General features: G+C 39.2%; 1 protein-coding gene across 1 annotated transcript in view; it reads right to left on the reverse strand.

Moving 5' to 3' along the window:
- Window positions 1–8,655: 8,655 nt before the first annotated feature.
- The window catches only part of CRLF2 (cytokine receptor like factor 2), a 32,155-nt gene continuing 18,820 nt past the window's right edge, over window positions 8,656–21,990 (reverse strand). Inside the window, exons 7-10 of the mRNA XM_063305045.1 lie at window positions 19,720–19,837; window positions 17,837–17,921; window positions 15,528–15,648; window positions 8,656–8,913 (exon numbers count right to left, since the gene is read on the reverse strand). Coding sequence (XP_063161115.1) covers window positions 8,906–8,913; window positions 15,528–15,648; window positions 17,837–17,921; window positions 19,720–19,837 — 332 coding nt within the window. The 3' untranslated portion in view covers window positions 8,656–8,905. The remainder of the gene's footprint in view (window positions 8,914–15,527; window positions 15,649–17,836; window positions 17,922–19,719; window positions 19,838–21,990) is intronic.

Raw genomic sequence — 21,990 nt, forward strand, 5'->3', positions numbered from 1 at the left:
TTGCCTAGCAAGGCACATATGATACCAGTCAAAAATACATATTACTAACCACATTTCTAGCAAGATTGTCTGATTCCGATTATTCTAATTTCTGCAATCTTTCCAAAATGTATTCAGCAATGATAACTTTGCATAATATTATGAAATTAAAAGGGTCTGCATTTAATATTTTGCAGGGCTAATATTCCATGAATCCTAGCATTCCATCTTTGGAACATGAGAGCTTGTTTCTGCCAGTGCTATCTATGGACAAAATCTATGATTAAGTGAAAGCTATTGCTAAGGTTTAGGCTGACTTTTATGTGTATTAATATTTCTTTACTAAAATTGGCTGCTGTCAGGAGTGATATTGAAGAATGGAGGAAAGCCAAGAGATTACAGACTTCTATTAAGAGGAATAATTTAAGATCTTAAACTGACTTTGTATTACTGGCAAAAAAGGCTAAAATTAATCTGCTTGGCAGATTTGTTCTATAAGTTTAACCTCTATGAATTTTGTTATTGAATATTAACCAGCTACTCTCTTAATAGATGGCAAACATTCACTAAGCAAACATTTTAATAAATTCCATGTGAAATATGACTATTATAATCTATGCAACCAATCTGTTACAATTTCAGTACTTCTTTTCTGACAATCCATTCCACATGTAGGTATAGATCTCCCACATGTTTTTTTTAATTACGTTGTAGTTGTAGTTATAAAACTTTTCCCTCCAATAAAATGAATAGGAAGCCCTTGCATATATGTAAAAGAGCTATAAGAAATCATTAGATCACAGATGTGGTTAAGATGTCTTCCCCAAAACATTAGAGATTTAGTAAATTAAATTGATAAAACTGACTGACCAAAAAATATTCATTCTATCTGACAATTAATAGGAAATATTATAAAATAGGATTACTAAGAGTTTCTACCTATACAAGAAAACCCTAGACACATACTAAATGGAAATAGCATACAGAAAGACATCAATTTATTAAAAATACATTTAATGCATGTATTTTGTAAAAAGGCCCATACAAATGTATATGGATTTTCATAGATACAAAAAATTTCTGTGGATTTTTCAAGCAGTTTTTTAAAAATTTAACACTGCTGTGAAAACAGGGTTCAAAGAATTTCTACTTAAAAAATTATATCATTATAGAAACTAAAATGGATCAGTTTATCCTTACTCTGAGATTAAACCCAGGGATGATAATTCTTGTTTAAAATTGTCTGTTAACATTCACTTTTAAGGAGTTATATTTGCTGGGTTGTTTGATATAATATAAAACTGAGTGTCATGGAGACAGCTCCATAGTCCCTTAGGGTACCACAGGAAATAAAAAGGTATTAGAGAGAGAAAATACTTAGCTGTTCCATAAAATGATAAAAATGCCTACATCTACCATTCTGAACAAAAGATAATATGGAACAATGAGTAATATGATAAGCATTATGTATCATTGTTGTTCTATGTCACCATGGAAAAACCACCAGACATAATGAGCCATCTTGATACAACTCAATCATGATATTAGCTTAATCTTCATATTACCAATTTCTGACTTGAATACATTACATCCAATGGGGAACATTACATATTGTTTGTGTGTAGCCAATGTCTGTGATTCCAGGACAACAATTGTTCATGTAAAGTTCTTGATTTCTTTAGGAAATGAATGTACTTGAGGAGTTTGAAGGATTGCTAGACAGAATATAGGGATATTGTTTTCCTCTTCATTTTCCAAAATATCCATAGGTACTTGATCATGTTTTTAGACTTACAGCAATAGAGTACAACATATGTTATTACTGTGATGCACTTTACCTCTCTGCGTGTGGCCTGATATATCACAGAGATAACTTAATGTGATATTACAATTTTAGTCTTCATGCAGAGCTTCTGCCCAGGAAAATCTGTTTAAAGGCCAAGCATATGGAAAAGCAGACATGACTCAAGCCAATGTTCAAAATATATCAGGAATATCATTGTGATTTTGTAGAGTGGGTGTGGGGGGATTTGGCCAAATTCCTAAGGATCTCCATGCATGTCTTTGAGATGATCACCATGTTCTATCTCCTTATACGCTGCATCTTTTATTGGTCTTTTGACTATCACTCACTTTGTGCCATCCTGGAGTTCTGAGAGAACATAAATATTTCCTGCAGCTTCTGTCTGATGGTTGAAATGCTTTTTTTTTTTTTTACCAGAGCAGGGACAGGTTATTGCAGTGTTTCTCAACCTTGGCAACCTTAAGACGTGTGGACTTCAGCTCCCAGAATTCCCCAGCCAGCCATGCTGGCTGGGGAATTCTGGGAGCTGAAGTCCACACGTCTTAAGGTTGCCAAAGTTGAGAAAGACTGGGTTACCGCCTATGGCCGAATAATTTAATTGTCTGTGCACATTTACCAGTGGGAAAGAATCTTTATGGAATAAAAACCTCACTTTCACCTCTGAAGCCCTGCTCTTTCATTAAAGCACAACCCTTTCCAGTCCTTACATAAAATGAGAAAGGGAATAATCACTCCTGCCATATTTTTCCTAAATACATTTCTTTGCTTAATATGCAAAAAGAAAGAAAATCCTAAATGTAGATTCCATCTTCAGCAGCTTACAAGTCTTAATAATGTGCATAAAAAGGGCAAACTTTTATCTAGGACATTACCATATGATTTATAAGTTTTAAAAAAAAATTGAAATATATTATGACAGAGAAACTAGCTTAGTGAAATTACATCAAATCGCAGTGGAATTCTTCATCCTGCTCTATTGAAAAAGAGCCAGTTCAATCAAAGACCAAATGTCAATAGCTCACTATTGCAGATCAAAAGTGGAGTTGTCTTTCCAATATTGTAAAATCCATCTTTGCTACAATCCCTGCTTAAAGCATCCATAAGTCACGATAGCAGGATAGATCCGATATATAAGAATCTCTCTTGCGCTCTTTTTCTCCTTTCAAACAGAAGCCATTGTAGAATTATATAAAAGAATTCTGTGAATTTTGGACCAGAATGAAGTAGACAAACTTAGCCCATCATTTTTGCACTCCTGATTTAAACTTCCAGCAACTAAGAGCCTGAAATCAGCCATGTATAGGGCATCTGTCTACATGCAATCACTGTCTACCTTCTTTTGTCTGGAAAAAAAATTATAGGAGTAGTGGAATTTCTGGGATGTTGGAAAAAAGGAAAGGCTGGATACATGTAGCATGTCAGCCATATCAAGTAGTCTGGACTAAGAACGTGCAGATTTAAAGCTACTTTTACTAGAATAATTATGGTAACAGAATCTTGCAAGTCTGAATGTGCTAACTTCCTCCTTCTTTTATCTTCATGAGAATTCAAGTGTGTGGGGGATTGTCTGAGGTATTTTCACAAACTATTTTCTTGGCCTAAGCTCAAGTTTCATTTATTTCCTTGTTGTCTTGGTAGCGGATCTTCCTCTGATCTTCAAGGCCATCCTCTTTATTCACTACACAGAGGGCAGATTTCCTATACCCACTTTAGAGAACTGGCAGCCTAAGTCTGCATATTTTCTTAAGAGATCTAAACAATTGTTTTCTCCTATTGAAAGTAAAGGTTCTCTTGAGAATCATGTCCTATGATCATGTACTCCAGTAGACCTAATGATTTGGGCATGTGATAATTAGACTAATAGCAGGACTGTCTTCCTCAATGTACTTCCTACGCAAATGCATACTCTTGTCAATTTATCCTTTAAAATGGTAGAGTAGGAGCAAAAGCTACAGTGCATTGAAGGCAAGCATTAATTGATCAATCAGAAAGGCCTGAGCTGCCAAATCTATATCACTCAGAAGTTGGAATAACCCTCTAGTTACTTGTGGCTAATATATTTTTCCTCCCCCCATTCATATCACTTTCATGTCTTTACTCAACTTGTATATCAAGTGGTACAGTTTACAGAGGTTGCTGCCTTGTTTTGCTTTTTGTGGTGCCTTCAATTCAGTCTTGACTCCTGGCAACTGCCTGGACAAGTCCCTGCAGTTTTCTTGGCAAGATTTTTCAGAAGTGGTTTGCCATGGCCTTCTTCCCAGGGCTGAGAGAGGGTGACAGGCCCAAAGTCACCCAGCTGGCTTCCATGTCCAAGGCAAGATTAGATGGTCTCCCAGGTTCTACCCCAGTGCTTCAATCACTACCCCAAACTGGTTCTCTGCTGCATTAATACCTTGAAGTCAAACAGCAGAGTGTAACATCTTTCAAAGACAAACCTATGAGGGCATAAACTCTCTCAGGTGTGCAAACTTGTAATTTTGGATTAGGAAGATATCTGAAGAAGTTTTGACATCAACAGCAGCAATTCAAGGAAAGCAGCTAGCAAAACCATAATCCAAGTCTTTATGGTCTGCAAACTCTTAAGCTGGTTCTACAGTTGGGTAATTCTTATACATGAAAATAGTACCCTTTGCCAAACAGGAGAACCACATAGAGGAGTATGCAGTAGCATATCCAGAATTAACCATAACTGATTAGACATTGTTGTGCACTTCCCTCACACTGAAGAAAAGGGTGCCTAATTTCTTAATCATGACAGATTTTAAGGTAACTGATGTAGTTTTGAGAAGGGGAAGATTTTCTGATGTATGAAAACATGTAATGACATTAACAGCTTAATGAAATAGCTTGATTGCATAACTTCTAGAGACATACACTGATATCTCTGATAATTTAACCACACAAAAAAACCAACTATCTACATTTTCTGTAGAAATAATTTTTTATAATTTTCTATGAATCAGTATGAAAATAGTGAACAGACCGTACTGCTTATGATCTCAAAATGTACAATTTTCTGTAGTAAATTTCCTAAGAGACCTAAAGTGGTAACAGCCCCAATTGTTAACCTTCCTGACTTGGAAAGTTATCCTGGGATTTCTCTTTTACTCAGAATTTTCTCCAATCAAATTGGCCTTATTGCAGCACAGCACAAACTGACTGAGGCTTCTTACATACATTTGAGATGCATCAAATTTGATGGTCTATGAGTCAGAAATGGAGGATCCCAACCCCTGTTTATCAATGGGTGTTAAGACTTGTTGATGGCCTTCATTCTTGAAGAACCAGGAACTGGACTCCTTATCCTAGTGCCGATTGGGTCCAGTATGTCTATGCATGCTTCATTACTGCCAAAGGAGCTCCCAGGGCCACCTAACTTTTAAAAAACATTTTAATTTTAGAAAACTGGGCAGCTGCCATTCCGCAAAATAGAAAACCAGCATCCAGCATTCTCTGTAGTTATGGAAGTATGATTGCCAGCTATGAGCACCATAGACATGTTTAGAAAAACATTTTTTTTAAAAAGTGGATGCACTCCAGTGTTTTGTTTGGTCCAATTGGTTCCCTACACAGACACACAAAGGGCAAATGGTGACTTGGAGTAAAACTCCAGACCCGACCATTGGCCCCAAAGCATTGGAGATGCCCAACTAATATGAAGGGAAACTTGGACATCATCACTCATTTCTAAACAGCAAAATGAAGAGAGATCCAAAGTTCATTCTTGATTTTCAAAAACATTGATGCTTCCCAAAGCAATAAAGGGAGGAACCCTACCACAGTCCAATCTCCTTTGAATGAATGATATCATTGCAAAACATAAGCACTTTTATATTAGCAAGAAACAGGGGAAAAAAAAGAAGTCCAGCTGGCTAATGAGCCATTGTGGGACTGCAAACAGAAGGAAATTTAAAAAATGTGTATTTATGTGAAATGAGAGTGAAATATTCTAGTCAAAAGGCAAAGACTCCAGAACATATCCACTACAGACAAAATTCCTAAAATTCAGTGGTATTGTCAGATCCCTCTGATCAAAGGTTTTACAAAAACCCTTATTGGAGCATCTACCATCATTTCCTTCTTCAGGAAATGGAATCTGTGTCGCCAGATGGGAGGGGGAGTGGAGTTGGAGTGTGAAGTGGTTTATTATGGCTATGGAGGACATCAAGGACACGGCGTTGAGATATGCCAGGAATACCATCTGGATGGGAGTGGGGTGACATGGTTTCATGGGAAAGGGGACTAGCTAAGGGAATGTAGTTTTTAAGTTAGGTTTGAGCGGGAAATCTTTATTTGCAGCTTGCCTTCTGTACCGTTCATTACGCTTCATTAAAACAGTTAAAGGAATCCCAGCCTCCTGACTGTGATTGTGTGAATGCTCAAATGATCAGGTGCTGACATTAAGCTGCGAATCCATCTTTTTGAAAACTCTTCCTGAGGAAGTAATCAGCTGAGAGTTGACGAACCGTGCCTAAACATGGAAAATCCCAGGCTAAGCAACCATCGCCTTTACTGTCATCGGAGAGGACAGTGCTATATGCCAAAGTGGGAAGAAGAAAAAGTTGAAATGGAGGAGAGCTCGGGGACTGGGGACAGCGAGTGTGAGATGAAACCCCAGCTCAACACTACAGAGTTGGAAAGTGCCCTCCATTCCCTAAATTTTGTGAAAGAGCCTCAGACACCAAGCATTATCATAGAAGAACCACAGATGGGTCCTTCCCAGCCTGGTGCCAGAGAGGAAGATGGAAGAGCTCCTCCACCCATGTAGGCACAAGTAAGGGTGCAGAGTCCAGGGTTGCATGGGACCATACCAGAGCCCAGTGGAACTCCGCAATAAATGTGGAGCCTGGAGGTGAGGATGTCTGCCATGGAAGTGGTGTTGCAGCAGGTATCAAGAACCCTGGAGACCATGGTGTACCCCTTGGCAGAAATCTCAACTCAGCTATCCAGAGTGGTGTCGCCGGACTCATGAGGAAGATGGCATACGCTAACCCCAACCCGGGATTTCGAATCCCCAGTGAGGCGCTGGTGGAGTGGAGGCCACCCAGAGAGCCAAGGTGACTGGGGAAGAGCTCTGCCCAGCGGGGCAACACCAGCTGCAACCCCGAAGGACATACAAGTTAAGTTTGATGGACACCCACAACAGTTGGCATTCTTCTTGACCAATGTGTCCAAATACATGAAGGAATATGAGTCTTGCTTTCCTACTGAGTACAAGAAAGTGAGCCAGGTAGGCACTAGGCTCCGGGGACCTGCGGCGGAGTGGTTTGTGCAACTGCATGATGCCATGGTCCCTGAGCTGAACAGCCTATGAGAGTTCATGAGGGCACTGAGACAGCGGTCCGAGGACCCTAATTTTGTTGTTGTTGTTGTTGTTGTTGTTGCTGTTGTTGTTGTTGCTGAATTCATGAATCTGGGTTTACTTACATCAGTAAAACATTTTAATATCTCTACTTCCCTGAATTTAATTGGATATTTGATGACAGTAATAAGGATTTGGTGATCAATGGGGTGGAGAGGTGGGGAGAGGTGGGGAGCTTTTTTCTATGAAGATATCAATTAAAAGTAGGGTTTGCATTAACATATAGTCCCATACAAAGCTGTTCTTTACAGGAGACAGACCAAGGGCATGTTGATCTTCCATGAAATATACAGTATAGAGAAATGATGTTGATTAGGAACAGGACATAAAAAGCAACCAATTTAGCCTGAAAGTATTGCATTGATGAGAAGACCAGCTCTTTCAGGTTCCTTAAAATAGATTTCTTCTTACCTTTCCATGATTGGATTGCAACCACCCAGTTCAGATTTGTGCAATAAGTTCTGGAATAGCAATGAGATTGTTGTCAGCATTCCAGATGCAAACCATGAGCTTAATTACTGAAATATGGATCCCATGGCAATGAAGAAGAATCCCAAAAGCAGATGGAGAAGTCTAGTAACTTTCATTTTAGTCTCTTTTGAATATCAGTAATATTAAGGACCAAGTGAGGTACACATGAATTGACAGAGTATTCAAATTCCAAATTACAGCAGGAAGAAAGTTATAGTTGACAGAAAGACATAGTTGATTAAGGTAAAGGTAAAGGTTTCCCTTGACATTAAGTCCAGTCGTGTCTGACTCTAGGGGGTGGTGCTCATCTCTGTTTCAAAGCCGAAAAGCCGGCGTTTGTCCGTAGACACTTCCGTGGTCATGTGGCCAGCATGACTACACGGAACGCCGTTATCTGCCCGCCAAAGCGGTACCTATTAATCTACTCACATTTGCATGCTTTTGAACTGCTAGGTTGGCAGGAGCTGGAACTAGCAACGGGAGCTCACCCTGTCGGGTGGATTTGAACCGCCGACCTTCTGATTGGCAAGCTCAGCAGCTCAGCGGTTTAACCCACCGTGCCGCCGGGTCCCCCTCTAATAGTTGATGAGAGCATCATAATATACTAAAAGGAAAGGAAAGGAAAGGAAAGGAAAGGAAAGGAAAGGAAAGGAAAGGAAAGGAAAGGAAAGTGTATATTTCTGTTAGAATGATTTTCTTTGTTCTTGAATTGATAAAAAGAAGAGAACATGAAAAACCTACAGTATTTCATCAAGTTGTACTTTCTACATTATTATTTGTATTTCCAGAGCCAGAAGACATCTGCTAAGCTTCCAAAGCAATGTGTATACAAACTAGGTGAGTCATAGTGAGAATTTTTTTTTTTTAACAAATAACAGTATTTCTGGGGAACTGCATACATGGAAAAAGTAGGGAATCCCCTAACCACCCCTGGCTGGTGAGTCTTACTTATAAAATTAAATGTAGTGTATGAATATCTAAAAACAGTTAAGGTAAAAACATAAAATGACTAGAAAAATGTCATTTATGACAATTGATATTATAATTATTGTGTTTATTGCAGTTGTAATCCTTATGGCTATTTGGCACATATAATTTAACACACTCTTCTAAGCTTAAAATTCATAAAATGGAATGGCAGACAGTGTACAGAGAGGAAACTATAGGTACAAAACCAAAGTGGCTGCAGTTGAGTCAATGTTCTCTTGTTGCTTCAGGCAGAGATTGTGAGACACGTCCTATCACGTGTTAGGCACCATGATACAAATTAGATTTCTTGGCTCTTAACATCAGGACGCTGGAGAGGAAAAATATCAACAAAAAATGAGTAATTGATTGCCTGAATTTATCACAACTTAGTTCACACAGTTATTCAAAGAGAGTGCTCAAACACAGGGGCAAGGTCTGAAGCTGGTGAGGCAGGAAATGGCACTGCTCAGGCTAGGCAAAACCAATGAGTAGACATATCCCAATCTCAAGACTAGAAGCAGGATGTCCAAAAGTCTATTGAAAAGTCTTAAGACTTAAACCTGGGGCTGGCATGTACAGAGGGCTTGATTTCTATGCTCTGGAATAGGCAGATTCTGCGTACATGACTTCTTTCTTATTTGCCGTAATACAGTTTATCTAGCTGTGATAAAGACTATGAAGCTTCCCCTGTTATCTAGTTCCTGAACACAGTGTTGAGTTTCTGGAAGTATCAAGATTTAACCTAAGAGGGATCTGAAATCTTATAGTACAGCACTTCTGTACTGCCACAATTTCCATCCTACAATTTCTCCAAAGCTGTTCAAAATCAATCTGCAAATATTTTCACAATGACCTTGAAAAAAATCAGGCATGTATAAATCCCTTACAAACTATCAATAGCCTCTCCATGTGGCTAACATGACAGTGCTAAAAAATGATATTCAGTCAGCTCTCCACCTCCTGAGTGGCCACAGTGTCTGAAGTTATAAAAAGTCCTTCACTCTTACGCTGCATAAAAAGCCAAAACAAGCTGCTAACCCATTTGCTTACCCATTTATATTTTCAATATATTTTGTAGAAATCTGTCCATGCATTGCCAGAAAAAAAAAAATCTGAGCAATTGTAAAACAGAGCTGCAAAGCCACCAATCCTCTTTTTCTCTGCAGCGTTCAAGAACCCCTGTGAATTATGATGGTGAAAGGATACATTTTCACTGCATGAGAATCCAGAGCTGTGGATGGGGGAAGGTGCCTTGTCTTCCAAAGCCAAGAGATAGGGCGAGATATCAGGTGCGTTCACATGACAACCTGCAGGTTTTACAGAGTCACAGCACTACATAGGAAAAACAATTTTCCTCCCAATTAAAATAACCTGGAGTAGAGCTAGTGACTACACAGACCAGCCTTTCTCAACCTTTTGACCCTGGAGGGTCATTTTTCAGGCCTCGGGGAACCCCTGCACATTCAGGCTCAAATATAGGCCAGAAGTTACAAAATTACTATATTGGTTTTATGTGTAGGTCTGTATAAACGCATTAACAGTGTTCTTAAACTGAAAATAAAGAATGAAACTTACCTCATTAATGTGAAGTTGCCTGAATTTGAAATAATTTTTTTAATAAATCATGATCTCCCAGAGCTAGTGACCTCTTGTGGAACCCTAGGTTTCTATGGATCTCTGGTTGAGAAACCCTGCCTAGACACTGAATGACTACATAGGTCCAGAAGCTGCTTCTGAAGCAACACAAGCTTTCGTGTGTTAGTTCCCATAGCGAAGAAACTGCAGAAGCTTCTTCACAACATAGCATAAGAGAAGTTAACTTCCTGTCAGCCCCTACCCCCGCAATTACAATATTTGACTTCATTGTGAGATTCTTCTCCCACACATCACCACTCACTGTTTTTCAAAAATTGAACACCTGGTAGTCCATGCATAAGGCCCAGATACTGTTTGGTTAGTGATTTAATATTTTGATAACATTCACTAATTTGATAATATACAAAAGAATATGCTAAAGGCTGTATTCAGTGCTCCTATAAAAACTTCTATTCTGTGTTTACTCTTAAAGACAGTCCATGCATTTCACTTCTCAAAATTTACCAGCATAATCTTACTTACTGGCTAAAATGTCTCAGGGTGCCTGGGCATCTGAAACAGGAATTTAGTGTATATATATAGGGAGATATTAGTTCAAATAATATTTTGTTTACTCCAGAAATGGGGTCTTCAGAGATCTATTTTTACCAGAGACATCATTATGGTTAAAAAGGAGCTTAAAATTCACATTATGGATGCATCTCTGCAGAATGATTTTGTTTTGCTTAGGGCCATAAAGTTAGTCTCTTGGTATAACTTACTTAAATATATTCTGAACCCATAGGATTATCTTGTCAGAATTAAGTTCAGTCTGAGAAAAGTACTTATCCTTAAACTAATAAAACTATACTAATTTAAACTAAACTAATTGATACCTCCTACAGTTTTAGAAAAAACGGTTTATCAAGATCTCTGGTTGTTTTGTTCATTTATCCCTGGAGGCCAGATCTGGTAGGGATTCTTATTCAGTATTTATTTAATTGTCCTTTGTATCTGGAAAATCTGCATCATAGAATTCTCCTATCTCCCCTTTTTATTGAATTAATTATACAAATTGGGTTTCCATCCTTCACACTAGCAATCTCCTGTGTGGTAGAGGGACAGTGTTCATTCTGCTCCGCTAACATGTTATGCAGGTTTAATAGAGTACCCATGGCTATGTCTCCACCATATTGAGGTTCCGAATATAAGATATCACAGTGCAGGTACAGGGCAACTCTGTGTGAGTGCATATGTGTAGTAAGGGCTTCACGCCAAAAAGTGGACATGCGAGGCTAAAATGTAGATAGGATCAGAACAATTAAAAAGAAAGGAACTCTAAAGAACTCCCCCAAACTGCCTAAACAAAAAGAAAGTGTTTGAAAGAGTGTTAAACAATTTAGCTCAATGACAGCTGCCCAATTCCACTGCCAGTCACTCCACTGTCTTTTGGCAACCGCTGTACAGGAGCATCTGGAGGATTACCTAAGACCACTGAAGGGGACCAGCTGATCCACAAGCAACCACCTCCAAAGGAAAACTTAATGCAGAACTTGCAAAAGGCTCCCTCAGACTGATATGGCATCTTGGTATGGATATGGGCCTCAAAATCTCTAGGTTCCCTGATGGCTACTCATCTCCAATGTGTCTCCATTTAAGTTCCAGTAGAGCTACCAATCCTTCACTAATCAGAAGAAGGGGTATGGCATCAGGAGGAAATGCAAATACAGGTAGTCTTCATTTAGCGACTGCCTCGTACAGCAAACACTCGCAGTTATGACGGTGATGAAAAAGTAACTTACCCTGGTGACCCTGAGATTCTCCTATGCTGCCCCCCCCCTCCACAGGGAGGCAGGACCTATTCGGCTGGTCCGCCCCTGGCGACTGATGGACCCAGTGAGGTTTCAGAGGGAGCTGGGGGTTATACCTGAGGATCTGCTGCGCGGTCCAGCGGAGGCCCTGGTGGCTACCTGGAATAGGGAGGTGGCCGGGCCTTGGACAGTATTGTGCCTATGTGACCTCTCTTGCCTCATCCAACCCGACATTCCCCGTGGTTTACGGAGGAGTTGAGGGTTTTGAAGAGGCTTAAGAAATGTCTAGAGTGCCACTGGAGGAAGACAAAGACCGAATCCGACCAAACACAGGTTAGAACCGCCGTTAAAGCCTACCTTGTGGCAGTAAGAATGGCGAAACGCCAATATTTCTCTGCTCTTATTGCATCTGCAGAATGCCACTCCACGGCCCTGTTTAAGATCACATGTACCCTTTTGGGGAAGATGGGCCCAGTGGGCCACCTACAGAGCCATGCAGAAGAGTTTTCTGAGCATCTGCAGGATAAAATCACTCGGATTCACTCCAAGTTGGACTCCAAGCATGAAGCAGGGTCGGTGGAGATGCCAAGGGAATGTTCTTGCCCAGTTAACTGGGAACAGTTTGATCCTGTTGGACCCAAGGAAGTGGACAGGATCCTCCGGATTGTGAATGCCACCACCTGTCATTTAGATCCATATCCCTCCTGGCTTGTGAAGGCAGCCCAGGAGGTGACATGTTGTTGGGTTCATGCAATAGTTAATACATCCTTGGGAAACGGGGTGTTTATGGCTGCCTTTAAGGAGGTGCTGGTGCACCCCCTCCTCAAGAAGTCATCACTGGACCCAACTGTGCTGGACAATTTTCGTCCAGTCTCCCACCTCCCCTTTTTAGGGAAGGTGGTTGAGAAGGTGGTGATGTTGCAACTCCAGAGGTTTCTGGATGAAACGGATTACCTGGACTCCTTTCAGTCAGGTTTCAGGTGAGGTTATGGGACAGAAATGGCATTGGTCGCACTTATGGATGATCTCTGATGGGAGCGGGATGGAGGGAGTGCATCCATCCTGGCTCTTCTTGATCTCTCAGTGGCTTTTGATACCATCGACCATGGTATCCTTTTGGGACGGCTCAGGGAGTTGGGGGTGGGTGGTGTGGTTTTGCGCTGGTTCACCTCCTTCCTCCAGGGCTGTTCCCAATCAGTGGTGATTGGGGGTGAGAGATCCGATCCTCGGCCCCTCCATTGTGGGGCACAGCAGGGTTCGGTTCTCTCTCCTCTCTTATTTAACATCTACATGAAACCACTGGGTGAGATCATCCATCACCATGGGATGAGATATCATCAGTATGCTGATGATACTCAGTTATACATCTCCATCCCAGGTGAGGTAAGTGATATGGAGACTGCCCTGTCTCAGTGCCTGGGGGCTGTGGGGGCCTGGATGGGGAACAACAGGCTTCAGCTGAACCCTGGTAAGATGGAGTGGCTGTGGGTTGATGGCTCCTTGGTTTCTGGGAAATTGTCATCTTTAGTTCTGGATTGGGTGGCACTGCCCCAGACAGACCCGGTGCATAATCTGGGGGTTCTCCTGGACTCATGACTCCTGCTCGCAAAGCAGGTGGCACTCGTGGCCAGGAGGGCCTTTGCTCACCTTTGGGTTGTGCGCCAGTTATGCCCATTCCTGGAGCGAGAGGCCCTCCAAACAGTCACTCATGCCCTCGTCATCTCTCATATTGACTACTGCAATGCACTCTACATGGGGCTACCCTTGAAGAGTATCCAGAAGCTTCAGCTGGTCCAGAATGCAGCCACACGGGTTATTTTTGGTGCCCCTAGATCAGCACATATAACACCTTTACTGCGCGAGCTGCACTGGGTGCCAGTTTGCTTCCGGGTCCAATTCAAGGTGTTGGTTATGACCTTTAAAGCCCTACATGGCATGGGGCCAGGTTATCTGAGGGACCGTCTCATCCCCATAACATCGACCTGCCCCACCCGGTCAGGCAGAGAGGGCATGTTGCGGACCCTGTCGATAAGAGAATTCCACCTGGTGGGGTCCAGGAAATGGGCCTTCTCTGCAGTTGCCCCTGCCCTTTGGAACATCTTGCCCTCAGAAATGAGGCAGGCGCCTTCACTTCCGACCTTTAGGAGGGCCCTGAAAACCTGGTTCTGCCATTTCACATGGGGCAGGCAGGTGGGCAACCATCCATGTGGTTGGCTTGTGCCTTAGAGCCCCTCCCACCTGATCAGAATTTTTAACCTCTTGGATTTTATACTTATTTATTGCATTTTATATCTGTAATTGTTTTTATAAATGTTAATTGTTATTATTATAGTCTTGATTTTATTGTAAACCACCCAGAGTCCCCCTTTTGGGGGAGATGAGTGGTAGCAAAATTTGAACAATAAATAAATAAACTTTGTGACCAATCCTTGCCTTTATGACCTTTGCAGGTCTGTAAAGCAAAGGAAAGCTGAAGTAAGATCATAAGCACAGTCACGGTTTCACTTAGCAACTTCATTTAACAACTGAATTGCTGATTCCAATTGTGGTCACCAAACAAGGACTACTTGTAGCCTCACATTTCCAATCCATACCAGGGGGCTGCCATCTTATATTTCCAAGATATTTATATTTCCCAGGAAATATGATGATATTGGGCAATTTTTTACAGTGGTTGCTAATGCTTACTGAAGCTGAGCAGTTGTATGACTCTCAACTAAAGGTGCTGCTAGCACTCACCACCAAGAAATGTTTCTAGAAAGGAGGGAGTACATGTTGGTGACATTCAATAGTGTAGTGGTGACAGTGCCAGGTAGAGGCCCACTGGTAGCAGAGGCAATGATGGGGTAATCTGTGTGCTCTGCTGCAGAATATAGGACCCGGCAGGTGCATAGATATGCAAGGTGCAAATGCAAGGTCTGAGATAATGATAATAGTGTGCATATTTTCTTAATCTATGAATCTTTAATGTTCATTTCAAGTACTTCTCCCAGTTCTGATAGCTTGAACATTATAACAAATTTAGTTTTCATAAGAAAACTTGTGCTAGATCACACCAAAGCCTATCTCGACCTGTATTCTGTTCTCACAGTGGTTAATCAAAGGAAGTCCATAAGCAGGACCGGAACACAATATTATCCCTATTATTCCTATTTTTCAGTAACTCATTCTCTATAGAGATCTATTTATTCTCAGTCTTTACAATTCAGGTTCATTGAATGATCTTGGATTCTAGTATTGTAAGAGCAGAAAAGAAAATATTTCTATACACATTTTTCTGTACCATGTTATACACCTCTGTCATGTGTGCATTACTCTTCCTTTTAATAAGCCCAAGTAGGGAATTTGCTCCAACTCCTGTTAATGTGAGTTGCTTTCTTCTGCACTTTTCCATTTCTGAAACACCAGCATTGCTTCACTGATAGTCTACAAAGTTTGGCAATGTTGATTACTATCTTGAATTCATAAGTTTAGCTTCAAACAAAAGCTGTAATTTAAGTTTGGAAAAAGGCAATACAGCCTCCCTGTTCATGCTTTGGATTTCAGATAAGCTTACCTACGGCTTCCACTTTAGCTTGTTGGAGATCTTCCTCTTTTTCCTCTTCAATTATACATTCGTTCTCTGTACATTCCACCTGTGTTTCAGGCAGCACATTCTCAGTTTTAATAATCCACTCCTTAAAAAAAAAAATCACTAAGTGATTACCATAATTTCTTAAACAGCATCTTCTAGGCATGTTCAGCTGGTAATAAACGGTAAAGTCTCCTGTGGAACTCATGTTTGATTTCTCGTGACTTCATGCCCATGTCTATGTAGATGGAAGGGTTTTTGTCTTTCTTTCTCTTTTCTTCCAGGATGTATTGGTTGAATTTATAGCCCTTATATTCCCAGGAAGTCTCTCATCCAAGAACTAACCAGATATGATTCAGTTTAGCCTTTTCAGACCAGTCAAGATCAACTAGGTCCTGTCACTTCCATAATCTTGGATTACTTCGTATTTTACTACACTTCCTAACCATTGTGATCACTGGACTTGGGGGTAGATTATGGGAATTGTAATCTAGAATATTTAGAATAATGACAGTCTGCTAGCTATGATAAACTAATGAGATCTTCCTGTTCAGAGGTAATAGGACTTTGAGCACCAGTTTGGAAAGTGACATATTAAATACTGAAAAGAACTGTTGCATAAGTGTCACAAAAAAAAGCTCACCACTGTTAGAAATAGGCTTTTAGAACATACAGATATTTATTCTGATTAATAGTACTGAATATATATAAACAGATCAGGGATGGGTAAATTTTAGTGTCTTTCAATTTCTCATTTTTGTGAATATGACAAAACACAGATGACTATAAATTATTTGTCTTTCATCATATTAAGAAATTTATGAGAAGAAATGTATCAAATTTCCATGACTTTTCCATGCTTTGGCCCCAGATTTTTTTACAGGCTTTTATATGTTGTTTTTATGTGACAATGATAGTTGCCCCTGTGATGGGGAACATCTACACCAATTCTTAATACATGAGTTGATGGGATTATTCAAAGGGAAGGAGTGTTCTTGCATATTGATGATGCCCCTTGCTGAATGTAATGGTTCTGGCTGTCAAGGGTTGCCTAGGAAAAGTAATGCATTAGCCCCTTATTGACTTTTTTGTGGGAAACCAAAAAAAAATGAAATTCTGAAATATGGTTTTGATGATTAGGAAAAAAAAATAGATTATAGAAAAAATGTAAACAATGTTGTAACCATAAAGTAAGAGGTCAATTTACATTTATACTTATAACGGCTATAAAAGAAAATTGGAAGCCACTTCTTTGTATTCTTTTTTTTTCTCTTTAATTTCTGTACTTTTCTCTTTTCTCTTTTTCTTATTTCTTTCCTTTTTCTTCTTTTTTCAATCTAAATATTAGTTCTGGTTAGTTTTTATCTTTTGTTTTAAAATTCTAATAAAGTTATATTTTTAAAAAATAATGGATTAATTCACTACCATAAAATAAGTTAATTGCTTGGCCAGGACAGCTTGGTAACACTGTTCACAAAACACTGCCAGCAGTTACTTAGGATGAGAGGTTAGATGACTATTAGGTTAATTTAACGATAAAATTAAGGATCTCTTTTAACCCTCAGCCTTCTCCCCTCTCCAAGATTTTAAGGGTCATTTTGATTTCTTGTTACTGAAATTGATACCCTCCCTATATCTACTTTCTGTCAAAAATTATGAAGTTTTAACCCCATCCTCCCATGTTGATGCAACTGATATGAAGCTGGAACAGGAGCTGCATGCAATCTAGTAACTTAAATGGAGTGAATTCAGATCAAGCCATCCAGCCAGAATAAACAAAAAGCTTTTCTGAACTAACTTGTTCTACCTTAGGATCTCTGTGTTAGTCCAATCTGATGCACACCCCTCATTTTTATCTACTGAGATATATCATTTGGCCCAGTTCCTGCTGCATCTTGTTAAGAATGTGGTAGAGCTTAGTAGTATCCAGTTGTCTGTCTATGTGGTCACTAGGAGTTGAAAACAACTCAATGCCACATAATCGATCGATCAATCAATTTGGTTGTATTTATTTTACATATTTTAACCCTGCTTGTCATAAGTTGATGATACTTGTTTTGGTTAGGTCATAAGTGTTGATGGTTTTAATTGCTTTGCTTTGCATTATGAACTGCCTAGAGTGCTTCCAGAAGGGAACAGTCTATAAATAGTTGTATAAATAATCTCGGGGTCATTGCAACATATGTGCAAAATGGCATGGACATATCCAATGAATCAACATGTTCAAATTGGCTTGTGAAAAGTAAAAAAATCAAACATTAGGAAGAGGAATTCAACATTCTATAATAACTTACCTGGAAGTTTCCATTGTGGTCATTGAACAAATCAGAATATATATTTTGAGGGTCCGGTATAACTGGAATTAGTATCTTTCTAATTCTGTAACCATTCAAAAGATAATTTTTAAAAAGAAAAACGATTAGAAAAAAGTATTTTGAAAATATACTTATGACAAATCTCCAACCATTAAAGCAGAAACATTTATTCTACTCTCTCCTGCAAATGTTCTTCATCTTTTTTTAAAAAAAAGCATATTACAGTTTTGTGGTAAGCAAAAAAGGAACTATAACTTTCAGCTCAAAAACTTGAAAAAGTGAAGATTCTAAGTCTAAAGCTACTCATTTTAATGAGATTTGGAATATCTAGCCATTCACTGAATAATTTAAAGGTCTGGGACAGACTTGGTTGATAAGTTCAGAATTGATGCTGCCAGCATAGTCATGCAACTCCATTTGAAACCAAACAGGACATAAATGAATTTCTATAAATGAATGAATCCCTTTAGAAATACTTCATCATAGTAAGCATGCTACTGTAGAAAACTGCAACATGTTTACCATGATAAAGTATTACAAATAACAGAAACAGTATCCCACTGATAATCTAAACATAGATTACCTATTTTCAATTCTTCAGTTTAGCTTCAAGGAAAAGCTTTAATCTGAATTTAAAATATGGCAATAAAACTTCTCTATATGCTATTCATGTTTAAAATAAACTTACATTTCACTTCTGTTTTCATTCTTTGGAAACCTTAGAGTACACATCACTGAAGGCTGAGCAAGATAAAGGTTTATAATGGATATTAATCCAGTATTTTAATTTTATCCAGTAAGAATGAATGAAAGTCACAGCAGATACTGAATAGCTACAAGGCTTTGTATACATTCCCTGCTTTTGTCAATACCTAAATTGTGAACAATCTGTCTGTGCTTGGTTTGTAAATACTATAGGACTTTCTTTGAACTCTCTCTAGAAACCCACCCATCCCTTGCTGATGGCACTTTTCCAACCTATATGGCCTGAATGCATTTTCCCACTAAAATACCCATTGTGGTGTGCATATTTTGGGTTGAGAACATAGTCTGAAGGATAAACATGTTCCAAGCTCCATATTAGTCTAGGAACTGTGAATTAGGTCAGTTTGCTCAAAAATATAGATGAAATAAAGCTGTCTTTGCTCTGTGTTGAAATAATTCCTCTTTTATTTATAACTGATCATGTTATCTCATCACAGTTATTTGAGCACATCTGGGTGAGGATATAGATCACCCCAAACTGATATAGATCAGTTTGATTCAGTTTCTAGACTTAGGGAAGATTTTTAGAATTTCAGAAATGAAGTTATCTGTTGGGGTATAGTGGTGGATGGATGGATGGATGATAGATAAATAGATAGATGATAGATAATTCTCTTCATTCTTCATTGCTTTTTATCATTAACAAACACCAATTTGGGACATGATCTGGAGTTAAGAATATCTTGTAATCCCACCATATAAATACAGAATTTCATTAACTCCTATTGAGAAATATAAATTATTCTACTTGAGCACCTGCCCAGTGAATCTGCTAGACAGCTTTATTTCATCTATATTTTTGAGCAAACTGACCTAATTCATGGTTCCTAGACTAATATGGAGCTTGGAACATGTTTATCCTTCAGACTGTGTTCTCAACCCAAAATATGCACACCACAGTGGGTATTTTAGTGGGAAAATGCATTCAGTTTAAATGAATTTTCAAGCACCAAGGGAGATTCAAGAAGGTACAACATACCAGGATCATAAAGAACTTTGCTCCCAATTGATCTCTACACTTGTTTAGGTTTTATAATCATAATAATGGGCATTGTTACACTACTTGACAAAGAGTTATAAAAATAAGCATCACATACTTTTTCAGCCTGCAGACATAAAGCAAAATGGCTGTCATGATCAGGAGGCCAGCCATCAGCAAAGTTGACTGGAGAACAGTATTTAAGTCCGGATTGAAGTCAACAGCTTCACAGGAATCTTAGAGAAATCACACACACAGAGACACACAGACAGACAGACAAGTTGAAAGTATTTTGTAAGGGATTAACAAGAGAAACATCAATTCTACTTAGGTATATTTTTTGCCAGCACTGTCTTCTGAAAAGGAGTAAAGCCTGAAAAGGCTTTATGGAGGATCATATACATATATACAGTGTGTGTATGTGCATGTGTGTATACACACATACACCAGTCTTAATACTGACATATTAAACTGACATAAATATTTTGTATCTTTCACTAGACATATTCTAGTATAGACAGCTGATTTAAAAGCCACCAGAGTGATCTTAATGATGCCTAATCACAGCTGTTGCTACATTTAGGAAAGGCAAAAACTATGCCAAGGAGGCCTCAATTTGAAAGCATTTGATCTCAGTTCATGTTTGGGTTTTTTTTTCAAACAATGGAGTTTATTCAACCCCTCTCTACCCCACTCCCAGTTTGATTACGAGTTTGCTGGAGAATGGGTACTGAGACTTGGAACTGATTTTCCTAACTTAGAACAGGAGGCAACTCATTCTGTATAGAATATGGCTCAGTAGTAAATTGAACATGTGATTCCTCAAATAATTTTGTAATACTGAGAGATCCAGCCTCTTTATCTCTGGAGCAGGGTTTCTCAACGAGGGTTCCGCAGGACCCTGGGGTTCTGCGAGAGGTAACTAGGGGTTCCCTGGGAGATTATGATTTATTTAAAAAAATATTTCATATACAGGCAACTTCACATTAAAGAGGTAAGTTTCATTCATTTTTAGCTGAAGAACGCTGTTAATGCATATATACAGGCCTACACATGAAACAAATATAATAATTTTGTAACTTCTGGCCTATATTTGAGCCTGAGTGTGCAGGTGTTCCCTGAGGCCTGAAAAATATTTCAAGGGTTCTTCAGGGTCAAAAGTTTGAGAAAGGATCCTCTGGAGCAAGGCCCTCCACTACTCAGAAAAGCTCTGCTGGATAACACCATAAAGATGCAATGAAGGTGGCAAATAAAGCTTTTGTTGCTGACCCTGCTGCTATTCCACTGCATTTGACAAGATTCGTCCCATGATTTCTCCTTTGCATTCTACTTGCTATTCCACTTGCTTCCCTACCTCAGTGCCAGATTATTCTAAGGAGCACACGGACTCTGCAAAGGAGAAGGTGTTTAGACATGACTGAGTCAACTGCTAGGGCATTCTGTGTTCCAGAGTGAACAGACTTGTTTGTTCATTGTTTAACAAAGGGGTGAGAAAGGAGACTTTTGGGCAATATGGTCAAAGTGTTTGGTATCCTTGCATTTATAAAATAATTTTCCAGTTTCCTTTTTCTATTATTATTATTATTGTTGTTGTTGTTAACTTTGAAGTTAATACTGTTTGATTAATACTGTTGCATGGTATTTATTATATACTGGAGATAGAGGTAGAGGCAGAGGCAGAGGCAGAGGCAGAGAGAGAGGGAGGCATGCAATCTCCAAAACATACTGTATAAACCTGGGGCAGTGTACAAGTCAGAAAAAAACAGTTAAAATCAACATAACAGAACATTTATTTATGTATGTATGTATGTATTTATTTGTCCAATTTGTCCCTGCCCATCTCCTCCCTTTGCCCACATAAAAAGCTAAGTGGCCACTCATCTAGGGCTGAAGGCCCACTGCTTTTAAGTACCTTCCAAAATATCAGAATGGCAGAGACCATGCATACTTTAGTTTGGTTTAACATATTCCAAAGATTGGTCTAGATATTGACATTAGCATTACCCATATCAGTAGGAAAATCATCCAGAACCTTTCTGAATCCATCACAGCTCAATTAATTAATTCCATTGATTTGGGGGGACCTCAGGGTAAAAATTAAGCCAGTTTAGTCAGTACAAGTAAGGAGACTGATATTCAGCATATCTACAGAATTTCTAATATATCTCAGTTGCCCAGCCAGTCCAGATTGGCACTCAGATGAAGTGAAAGTTTGAAGAAAGAGATGGACACCCTAAAAAACTACAGGAACATCCTCTCCATAACCTTTAGGTCTATTTTAATCCTGCAAAGGATAAAACTGGAAGAGGCTAGCTTCTACCCTTTCTCCACCTGGCTCTTATATATTAGCTCAGCCTTCTACTCCATTGTTAAATCAGAAATGAACCAG

This window comes from Candoia aspera, chromosome 5 (genome assembly GCF_035149785.1).
Source record: "Candoia aspera isolate rCanAsp1 chromosome 5, rCanAsp1.hap2, whole genome shotgun sequence".
NCBI classification, from domain to species: Eukaryota; Metazoa; Chordata; class Lepidosauria; order Squamata; family Boidae; genus Candoia; species Candoia aspera.